Genomic DNA, 12,383 nt, shown 5'->3' with positions numbered 1-12,383 from the left:
TGGTTTTGCTGTCAAAATCTGGTCATATGGGTAAGTGAGCTTACTGTATGACCCTGCAAAATGTGGTCATAATTCCAGGTGAGCTTACAGCATGGCCATACAAAATGTGGCCATATGGGTTAACATGCTTACCTTATGACCCTGCAAAATGTGGTCATATGGCCAAGTGAGCTTGCAGTATGACTCGGCAAAACCTTGCCACATGTCCAGTTGAACTTAAAGTATGGTCCTGTGTTTGTCATTGCATCTATCAAAAATTGCATGTTACCAGTCTGTGATTTCTGATCTAAATTTAATTAGAAATGAAATATGGGGTTATATTATCAAGACCTCAGACAAGATTGAAGAGTGAGATCCACAGATTGTAATAAGGTGATTTTGCATCGGATGAGCTAACCATGTTACCATTATAGAAGCCATATTTTTGACCCTCTTTTGATTAAACTTGAAAAGTAGGGTACAATCAGCGTGATCTTGCCTGAGTAGTTTGAAGTGAGGTCCACATATATTAATAAAGTGAAGTGAGATCCACATGTATTAAGTGAAGTGAAATCCACATATATTGATAAAGTGAAGTGAGATCCACATATATTAAGTGAAGTGAAATCCACATATATTAATAAAGTGAAGTGAGATCCACATATATTAAGTGAAGTGAAATCCACATATATTAATGAAGTGAAGTGAAGTGAGATAAACATATAATAATAAAGTGAACTCGAATTTGACTGACTGAGCTTCTTACCACTCCAGAAATTGTATATCAATCGAGTTTTAATCAAACTTTGTAACTAGACCATTGTCATAAAAATGTTGGATGAGGAGTTCTTTTATGAGCAAGACCTGTTTATATTTATGAGGTGCTCTTCTGATTGGGTGAGCTAACCATGTTACCACTATGGAAGCCATATTTTTGACCCTCTTTTGATTAAACTTGATAAGTAGGGTACAATCAGCATGATCTTGCCTGAGTAGTTTGAAGTGAGGTCCACATATATTAATGAAATGATGTGAGGTCACATATATTAAGTGAAGTGAAATCCACATGTATTAATGAAGTGAAGTGAGATACACATTTATTAATGAAGTGAAGTGAAATCGACATATGTGAAGTGAAATCCATACTCACATAATGTGTTTTTAAGTGTGGTAAAATGGTGATAACACACATGTGTTTGATGATCAGGGGATGTACTGCTAGTTTTCTGTGTTATAATGGAGACATCAGTCCTGTATGTGAAGATCTGAGGATGTTAATAATGGTTTTACTGTGTTAGAATGGGGACACCAGTCCTGTGTGAAGATCTGAGGATGTTAATAGTGGTTTTACTGTGTTAGAATGGGGACATCAGTTGTGTGTGAAGATCTGAGGATGTTAATAATGGTTTTACTGTGTTAGAATTGGGTCATCAGTCATGTGTGTGAAGATCTGAGGATGTTAATAGTGGTTTTACTGTGTTAGAACGGGGATAGGAGTCCTATGTGTAAAGATCTGAGGATGTTAATAGTGGTTTTACTGTGTTAAAATGGGGATACCAGTCCCGAGTGTGATGATCTGAGGATGTTAATGGTGGTTTTACTGTTAATGTATACAACAGTCCATCTGCAAGTATCTGCTTTTAATACTGGAAATGCTGTTGCTTTAACACATGAACCCCTGATGATGAGTTTAAGTGGCAGGAGGTAGTAGCCTACTGCCAAGCTCTGTAGCATGAAGGTCATGTATGATATACTAAAGCGTGTGGCATTATAGAAAGGTAGACAGATGTAGCTCTACAGTGATACCAGATAATCTGGAATTTCTATTTGCACTACAAAATACGGAGGGAAAAACTTCATTTTTTGGACCCAATTATTTTCTACCCAAAATTTGCCTGTGGTCGGAATCAGATTTTGTGTCTGGAATTTGAACAGACAGATGAACCTTTGCAAAAAGTAGGATAAGATGGGCATTTGGAATAAAGAGTGGACTCAATACAAAAGTAATGTGTCCATTTAGCAAAAAGCCCAAAAAGAACGAGAATTCCAAGTTTTACCCTTCTGTGCATGTGCAAGCCAAATAGTCAATGAAAAACAATGTTTCTAATACAACTAGGCAGTATATTATTTGAAGATCACCTGGAAGTTGGTGTTTTCGGATGTATTCAGAAATAGCTTTCAAAATGTGTTTCCTACTCAAATTTCAGACAACACCGAGAAAAACCTCCAGGGGTTAATGTGTTAATGGGAGCATTTTGATCACGTCACCAAGTTTGAATATTCCTTGCATATTTAATCACTTGTGCATCAACATCGCACATAAATTACAAATTTAGAGATTCCTTGACGATTTGTTAAAAAAATAAAAAAATCCTTTTTAACACATTAACCCCTGGTGATGAGTTTAAGTGGCAGGAGGTAGAAGCCTACTGCTGAGCTCTGTAGCATCAAGGTCATGTATTATACACTAAAGTGGGTGGTATTATAGAAAGGTAGACAGACGTAGCTCTACAATGATATCAGATAATCTGGAATTTCTAGTTGCACTACAGAATACAGAGGGAAAAACCTCATTTTTTGGACCCGATTTTTTTCTACCCAAAATTCACCCGTGGTCAGAATCCGATTTTGAGTCCGGACTTTAGACTTTTCAGCCTCAGTTCTAAGGCAAACTGGTATGAACTACAAACAGACAGATGAACCTTTGCAAAAAGTAAGATAAAATGGGCATTTGGGATAAAGAATGGTCTCAATACAAAAATAATGGGTCCGTTTAGCAAAAAAAAAACAAGAACTTCCAACTTTTACCCTTTCAAAATGTGTTTCCTACTTGAATTTCAGATGAAAACGACAAAAACCTCCAAGGGTTAATGTGTTAATAGTGTACAGTTGCTGTTTATTTCATTGGCGATGCTGTTACTTTCATTGTGTACAGTTACTGTTTTATTTACTGGTGATTGTGGCTTTAATGGTGTACAGTTGCTATTTATTTAGTGATGCTGATGTTACTTTAATGGTGTACAGTTGCTGCATATTTACTGGTGATGCTTTTGGTTTAATGGTGTAAAGTTACTATTTATTTAATGTTGATGCTGTTGCTATGTTGTGAAAATTTTAACCTGTAGCAGAATATCAGCATCAGTAGCTACAAGTCCTCAAATACAGTGCTGTTCTCACTGGTTCTCAAATACGATGTTGATCTCACAAGTTTGCAAATACAATGCTGTTCTCACTTAATTTTACTTTAAAAATTACTAGGAGACACCTTCTCTTTTGAATATATTAATGTTACCCAGGCTTTTTAAATGTCTTCTGTTTTTTTGGGTAAAAGATTATTTACATTTGCTTGTGGCACTTATTGTGGACATCTGATTAAAAAATTTCTGATTATGCTGAGTGTGTAGGTATTGATGCTGTATAAAGAATTGAATTTAATTTGTTCTGTTCAGGTTTATGAGGATCCTGATGTACAGACATCAATTCCTCCAAAGAATAGTGCACCACCACCAGTATCCCAGATAAGGACACCACATCTACCAGCCAGGAAACCACCACCTACACCACAGGAACCAAAGGTAGGAACTGGACAGAGCCTTCACCGAAGTGTCTAGTAAGGGTGTAACCTAGATGGATTAGGCATTTCAAAGTATTTTCAAGGTTTAGCAGCTCAGGAGCAAATGAATTTTACTGTTTTACTTGCTATGCATATAGTTACTTCCATCCATAAGCATCCTAAATAAATGATAAAGCGTTTTCTTTGGCAATTGTACAACCTTAGTATCATAAAATTGAATGTCTGTGCCATTTTTAATGTGTAGTGTCAGAAATTGGAATCTATCTGATGGGTGACTTCAGGTCTCATTGTTCCTAAAAAGAAATCATCATCAAAATATTTGTTTGCCCCTGTGAATTTTACTTGCCCAGGAAAATGGGCATTATAATGTTTAGAACCCCAAATCCAACTCTCCTAATCATTATACACCAGGAGCATGACCACTGCCTTTTAAATCCTACTTTCCCAAGCTGACATTTAGCAATAAAAGTGTTAAAATTCTCCTGGGTCGGAGTCAAACAAGAGTGACCACCGCTTAGACTGTGATTTGCACAAAATTCCCCCCCCCCCACCACTTAAATTACTATACCTTCTGGTAATGCTTGAAAGCAAACTCCTTTAGAGAGCTCACAAAACCAAAGTTAATTAAATTTTAGTACTCAGTCTAGTGATGTACTTTAATAAGTAATTGTCTAGTATTACATGCTGCAAGGTTGTTCATGTCATTTTACTAGACATTAGAATGTAGTATCCTCTTTCAGTAAATTGATGCAAAGCTTCACTGACTTAACCTGTAATTGTCTTTTTACTCTGTGTAATTACAGATGAAATGCATGGGGTGTAAATATTCTAAGCTGTGTATTATAGATGTCAACACAGTGGGCAGGACTAAGTGTATGGGGTGCAGATATTCTAAGCTCTGTAATTACAGATGTCAACAAAGTGGACAGGACTAAATGCATGGGGTGTAAATATTCTAAGCTGTATATTATAGATGTCAACACAGTGGGCAGGACTAAATGCATGGGGTGTAAATATTCTAAGCTCTGTGTAATTACAGATGTCAACAAAGTGGGCAGGACTAAATGCATGGGATGCAAATATTCTAAGGTCTGTGTAATTACAGATGTCAACACAGCAGGCTCAACTAAGTGTATGTGGTGCAATTTTTATAAGCTCTAAGCTGTATGTAATGCTAGATGTGAAAATAATGGGCAGGACTAAAAGTATGGGGTGCAGATGGCATAAGCTGGTGGAAGACAACCATACTACCTGTCTAAATTTATTGGGTGCAATTAACTCCATGCATGAGACATGTACATAATGGATGGGAAATGCATGGTTCACCATCTTGGCTATATCCAGGTGAGTGAAAAATGGAGGAAATAACCATCAATGATGCAGACATGATCATTGTTGCCACCACAGTGAGCAATGTTTGACTCCAACGTGGCCTCAACAGATGCCCAACGGGACCAGGTTTGGTGATTAATATCCTGTTATATCCTGTCCCAAAATCATGGAAACCAGCAATGCTATGGAAAAACATTGAAAAACTAAATCACACACACAAGTGCTAACACACACATTCATACTGTGTGTGTGTGTGTGTGTGTGTGTGTGTGTGTGTGTGTGTGTGTGTGTGATTTATATTTCTAACATAGCTTTAAAAAATTTCAGTCATATTGCTACGATGTCTGCAGTGTGGCAGTTTATAGTGATGTCTAGCACTGGGGCTTCATGCCGCAGGCATATTGCATGATGTCCCACGCAGTCACATTATCCTGATGTCAGGGTGATCAGTCCTAATACTAACCTCTTAATGCTGAGCTCCTAGTGAGGCAGCTGTTTGTACCATTTTTATAAGTCTTTTGTATGACACAGATGGGGTTTGAACCCACGATATCTGCATCCGAGGTGGATTCTCTAACCACTAAGCCACTGGACATGTTCATACTGAAATATGTCACAATTCTGTACTTACTGCTGACATGTTCCTGTTCTTTCTGAAATGTATCACATCAAATATTTCTTAAAATATTAAATATTTATTCACATTTAGTAGACTTTAAACTAATCTAAATTAGATTAAAGAAAGGAAAAGGAATATAATGAGAAAGGCACAGTCAGTGAAATGTACATATATAAAAAAAATTAAATAAATTATCAAAGTAATAACTGTTACCACAATTATGAGAAAAGTCAATATTGTATTTCTAGACTGTTTTTCTACCACATCTATATGTTCCTTTCTTGCTACAGTAATACTGGAAGACCGCTGTGTTTTTTTATGCACTTTTAATTTCATGTATATGCACTTAATATACAGGTTTCATTATCTAAACAATACTGCTTTATATTGCTTAATCATCTATATTAGATCTAAACAATACTGTTTACTATTGCTGTATAAGTTGCATTAAATCTAAACAATGCTAAATTCTATAACTGAATCAGCTGTATTAGATCTAAACAATATTGTTTTCTGTTGCTGTATAAGCGGCATTATACCTAAACAATGCTATTGCTTATTAGATTTCGTTTTCTATTACCAAATTAATGTGTTTTGGCCCAAGTGGGTGGAAAGAGTTTCATATGGTGTAGGAATGTCAAGGCCATTGAAAAAATGGAATTTATGCAGGATTACATTTTTTAGAGTCGTTGGTTCACATCTAAGTCCATGAGTGTCACTGTCACCATAATGCAGCCTTTTTAGCAGTTTAAAAGAAAATTAAACAAATGACTGATAAATAGTCATTACTGTGCCTACATTAAATAGATGTCTTTTAGAATATAGTTGCACAGGAAAAGGAATGATTATTTACTAATTTGATCATGTTAGCACACAAAAATCCAACCTTTGATATATCATCATTATTCTATCAGTCAGTTGACTAATTATTATTTCCTGTGTCAGAGAAATAAATCAAAGAAAAAGAAAAAAATCACCCTACAGTGACAAGGTAGTCTGAAGTAACAATGGTGAACTCTCATTTGTTAGATTTTCGTCTGCTAAATTATCAAATCTATTTTGAATCAAAACTTTAATTTGTGGATATAACCAAATTTTTTAAAATCTGTATGTATAATCAAAACATTTCATCTGTGGATATAATCAAAAGATTTCATCTGTGGATATAATCAAAACTTATATATGGATGTAATCAAATCTTTTCATTTGTGGATATGTTCAAAATGTTTCATCTGTGGATATAATCAAACAGCCATTTGTTCAAGGGAGGTAATGATTGTTATCAGCTGGTTGACAGTGTTTGAAAAATACATGAAATGTTGAATAACGGTTGGGTGACCAAAACTGTAGCTTTCCTATAATGTCTTGGTGTGGATTTTTTTAATCATTTTCCTCACACAGGGGAACCTTTTCTATATTGACTTAACACATTGGTAAGACTTCCTATATTGGCCTTACAAGGGGAAGATTTTCTATATTCTCCTCACTTTGGAGATTTCCTGTATTGTTTCTGCACACAGGGAACATGTCCTATATAGATCTCATTTTCATTATTGACCTAATACATCAGAAAGATTTCTTATATTGACCTCACTTACGTGAAGGATTTTCTATATTGACCTCATCCAGACTTTGAAAGTGGTAATTTTAACAAATCTGTATTTCGCTTATATTGAATATACATATTCTGTTTGCATTCCTTGTATGTTCTGTTTATTCAGTTTTGTGTTCATGGAATAATCATAGTTGCATTTCACCTGTCATATTGTCATTATTTATGGTGTCAGAAATTCATTTAGATTTTGCCTTTATACATTTCATGAAACCTTTCCTATCAATTAATTTATTTGGAATGAGATACATTTCTATCTACTTTGGTTGGGTTTTCCAGATTTCAGTCTTGAAGGGAGGGAACTGTAGCTTTCATATGTTGAGCCTTTAAAAATGTGTTTTAATAACATAATAATAATAATAATGAGGACTTTGTATAGCACCTAATCTTTAGAAGCTCTAAGCACTTTACAACATTAGACAACACCTATAAGATAAAAAAAAAACATATATAATGATATGATTACAAACACAAACACCATGAAATTAGAAAAAATTAAAAAAACATGCTGAGAATATTTAAGGTAGGAAACATTATTAGGTCTTTAAGTTTGTTCTTGCAGTCGAAATAAGTGAGTTTTGAGAGCACTCTTGAATGTGATCACTGTGTCTTTGTGTCTATGTTCAGTGGGCAATTCATTCCACGTTGCTGGGCCCTGGTATGCAAAAGAATGCTGTCCATATGACTTTGTTTTCATAGTGGGAATAATGAGTATACTATTGTCAGAAGAGGAGAGTAAGTATCTTGCTGGTGTGTACACATGGGTGAGGTCAGATAGGTATGTTGGACTAGAGTCCATCATTTAAACGTAGCACAGAGAACAAATTTTGTGCTTGATTCTGGATCGATTGGATAGCGGGGAGGTGTGCTCTGATCATGGTACTCTATGATCCGAGCAGCTATGTTTTGAACTTTCTGAAGTTTTTGGAGTAGATATTGAAATAAACCAGAGAGAATTGAGTTACAATAGTCCAGTCTTGAAAGTACTAATGAACACACAAGTGTTTTAGTGGCGTCAACTGAAAGATATTTGCGACTTGAGCTGATGCATCTCAGCTCAAGATATGCAGCCTTGCATATGTTCTTGACATGTTGGTGCAATGTGAGAGTACTGTCCAGAGTAACACCTAGGTTTCGTACTGATTGTATGAATTTAATGTTGGTATTGCTGATATTTATTGTTTGAGGTAAAGGATGTGAATGAAAAGGTCTTTGTGTTGTAATCAGAATGGCCTCAGTTTTAACATCATTCATCTGCAGCTTGTTACATGTCATCCATGATTGATACAAATAGCAACTGTATAAATGCAAAAGATGGTGCCAGCAGTGATGATGTTCTTTTTTATATCTGTTTTGACAAGAATAATGTAAGAATGAAACAATCTAGGGATAAATTATTGTATCCTACAATTATCATGCCATATGTTTTTGAATGGAAACTTCACAACAGCTTGAAAATAACTCATTTCTAAATCAGTCCTCAAGTGAATTCATTTTCATGCTGTGTTCTGCATTTTACACTCAGTTTTCTTCAAAATGCATTCATCATGTCATTAGATTTCATTATACATTCCATTTGCATTCAAGTTTAGTTTTAAACATAAAAATACATTTTATAAGCTCGTTATATGGGAAAGATTTTCCGATATACATGGGGAAGATTGATTTTCATGTACCCACTGGTTGCTTTCAGATTGATGATGAGTACATGGAGATGGAAGAGAAAACCAATCCTGCACGTGACATGATTGAGTCAGATGAGGTACAATGATCTATGATAATTTTAGCATCATCATTTTTACTAATTAAGCAAATAGCCAATGTTTTAGTTATAAGATATTTCTCTGAGGATACTTACCTGATCACATTAACATTACACAAAAAAATTCTGCTACATCTCGAAGGGATGAAATGTTGTCTTTTCCAGCTTTATACCATTTAGAGCAATGGATGAAACTCATATCTATTACTTCTCTCTTTACACCACTATGTTTTAAACTGAGTAATAAATGAACTTAAGGATGCCCACGTTTACTACAATGTGTGGGAGAATTTTATAGTAATGTGTTTGAGTAAGTATTCTTTGAAACATAATTTGTTAAACAATTTGCTTTCTCCTTTGAATACATTCCCTGATAAACATTAGGAGAATAAGTAAAAAGAGGAGGGAATTCTGAGCATCCCACTTTTACCTGATTGACCCTTCTAGGGTAAATTGGCTGCATTCCCTATATAATGGATAACCTGCTTGTATAATATGAGACAAGTACATCTAAAGGTTACGTAACTCATGCTCACCATACACATCTAAAGGTTACATAACCCATGCTCACCATACACATCTAAAGGTTACATAACCCATGCTCACCATACACATCTAAAGGTTCCATAACCCATGCTCACCATACACATCTAAAGGTTACATAACTCATGCTCACCATACACATCTAAAGGTTACATAACCCATGCTCACCATACACATCTAAAGGTTACATAACCCATGCTCACCATACAGAGCTAAGATAAAAAAGAAATTAATTCTACTTAATTGTGAAAGTTCAATACATATTCAGTAAAGTGATTAATGTATGCATATGATTAGTATCCCAATGTTAAGCAAGCTTGTGGTCATCAAGGCCATGACCACTGCAACCACCAGGTTCAGTCCTTGTGTCTGTAGAATCAAGATCACACCAGCATATAGCTTCTGTTATGCCTCAGATTAAAACTTTACATTTGAGCACAAAATGTTTGCAGAGGTCACTCACTCGAATTGCACAACTTGAAATCTTCATAAGTCAGATCTGATGTTTTGAGACTGCAGTGTATGATGAGTGTATTACCAAATTCACTGTTAATGCTAGGGCAAGAAGGTTATATCTTCTTTCCTGGCCTTCACCAGAAAAAAAGAGATATTGTGGCTTCCCACCCACCCACTCCACCCCCAATTATTCTCTATGAACTTCTGATTTCCCACTGACAACAACCTGCAACACACCTTTCATGCCAAATCTAAAGCTATTGGAAAGCATGTCTTTATTAGAAGCTTCAATGAGGTTAAGCTGTGTCATTTCAGAAAAGATTCCATTTTGAAAACAGGGTGAGGGATTTTGACCTATTCAATTTAGAATTGGCTGGCAGGTTTGATAGATCTTAATCATGTAGGACAGGCATATGCAGCCTATTGTCATCAAAATCTAGCCTTTGACATGGTTTTATTTGGTTACATTTATGGCAGATGGGTACATTTAAAACTTGCTATCAGGCCCACACCCTGGAAAGTTGCCTGATGCAGGATATCATGAAGCCATTGATAGTAATTGGAGCTAACATTCCTGCTTGAGCACCCAGAGAAAAATATCAACCAACTAAAGTATTTAGGCACCCAAGTCGATTGTTGCTGACCTTGTACCACTAGCCTAAACATATGCCACTGTCCCTTGTAAGCCATCAAAGTGGAGGGATTTCTGTCTCATGAGATTCTCACCAAAACTGAAAGCTGAAATCTGTTTTTTTGCAAAGTTGTTCCGACCATGGCCAGGCAAGAAGGAGAATCCAGTCTGGCAGTGATGGATCACTTGTGACTTTAGCTGTTTGAGCAAGCTTGGCTTTGCAGGGATTTTCCTGGGAATGTCTTTTGACAGCTGGTCAAGAGGATCCTTTACCCAGTACTTGACCCACCCAAGAGTGGCTGTCAGAAATACATTTGATACAGGTTTGAAATATGTTACATTTCTGACCCCTCACTTCATTATATTATGTTTGGTACCAAGACCTTTGGTGCTGGTGGGGGTGAGTCATTTTAGTCCTAAAACCCCTCCCAGCTAACTAAAAGTGCAATTGTAGTTGTATGATATGATAAAGACTACTTTCCATAGAGTTGATCCTTCCAAATAATGAAAAGTATTTACTATCACCCTCATTTCCAGATGGCTGATGTGAGTGCATTACTCCAAACTCCACTTGGCACTTATCATGGTGAAGCATGGCAAGAGGTGGGCTCCCCAACTGTGAAAACTGGCATTCATACGACCTCCAGTTGTGGCTTTTTTAAAGCAGTTCATGTTCTTAGTCAATGTTTGTTGCACCATTGATGCAGGAATAATACATCTTGTTTTGTGCTCATAACTTACTGATCATTCCAACTGGAGTAAGGGTGCCACAGTGCCAGAAAGGCCATCTACAAAGGGCACATGAGTAAGGGTGCCACAGTGCCAGCAAGGCCATCTACAAAGGGCACATTAGTAAGGGTGCCACAGTGCCAGCAAGGCCATCTACAAAGGGCACATGAATAAGGGTGCCACAGTGCCAGCAAGGCCATCTACAAAGGGCACATGAGTAAGGGTGCTACAGTGCCAGCAAGGCCATCTACAAAGGGCACATGAGTAAGGGTGCCACAGTGCCAGCAAGGCCATCTACAAAGGGCACATGAGTAAGGGTGCCACAGTGCCAGCAAGGCCATCTACAAAGGGCACATTAGTAAGGGTGTCACAGTGCAAGCAAGGCCATCTACAAAGGGCACGTGAGTAAGGGTGCCACAGTGCCAGCAAGGCCATCTACAAAGGGCACATGAGTAAGGGTACCACAGTGTCAGCAAGGCCATCTACAAAGGGCACATGAGTAAGGGTGCCACAGTGCTAGCAAGGCCATCTACAAAGGGCACATTAGTAAGGGTGTCAAAGTGCAAGCAAGGCCATCTACAAAGGGCACATGAGTAAGGGTGCCACAGTGCCAGCAAGGCCATCTACAAAGGGCACATTAGTAAGGGTGCCACAGTGCCAGCAAGGCCATCTACAAAGGGCGCATGAGTAAGGGTGCCACAGTGCCAGCAAGGCCATCTACAAAGGGCACATGAGTAAGGGTGCCACAGTGCCAGCAAGGCCATCTACAAAGGGCACATGAATAAGCAGTGGAGAGGAATTAAATCCACTGCCCCACTGAGAAAGTCTTTCTCACTATAATTGACTCCCTGTTGGAAATCAACTTGACAAGCTTGATAATCCACATAATGTAAGGGAGCTGGACAAGGTTGAGATTGGTCAGTAACTCCATGCATAGGTGGTCAGAATGTGGGGATGCGTTGACATCTGACTTTTCCCAGTTTGCTGAAAAGCCTAGATGACTTAAAAGGAACAGGAAAGTTGTTCCTGCCCTCCATCAAGATTGAACATGTAATGTGTTTTTGGAGGACATTGTTCAAATTCACCCCAGTCACTGTTGATGAAGCAGACATATAGAATGTTGTCCCAGCCAGTCACATTATCCTG

General features: G+C 37.2%; 1 protein-coding gene across 5 annotated transcripts in view; it reads left to right on the top strand.

The window, feature by feature from the left end:
* Positions 1 to 12,383, top strand: part of LOC149795084 (uncharacterized) — a 190,994-nt gene that overhangs the window by 140,332 nt on the left and 38,279 nt on the right. For all 5 annotated transcript variants that reach the window (XM_089964791.1, XM_089964792.1, XM_089964794.1 and 2 more), the window contains 2 exons: positions 3,429 to 3,554; positions 8,810 to 8,878. In XM_089964791.1, the coding sequence (XP_089820917.1) occupies positions 3,429 to 3,554; positions 8,810 to 8,878 (195 nt within the window). The remainder of the gene's footprint in view (positions 1 to 3,428; positions 3,555 to 8,809; positions 8,879 to 12,383) is intronic.

The sequence above is a fragment of the Sinohyriopsis cumingii genome, chromosome 7 (assembly GCF_028554795.1).
Source record: "Sinohyriopsis cumingii isolate HCF-2022 chromosome 7, ASM2855479v2, whole genome shotgun sequence".
NCBI classification, from domain to species: Eukaryota; Metazoa; Mollusca; class Bivalvia; order Unionida; family Unionidae; genus Sinohyriopsis; species Sinohyriopsis cumingii.
Note: the sequence above shows the minus strand (reverse complement) of the source record. Positions and strands in the feature narration are given on the sequence as shown.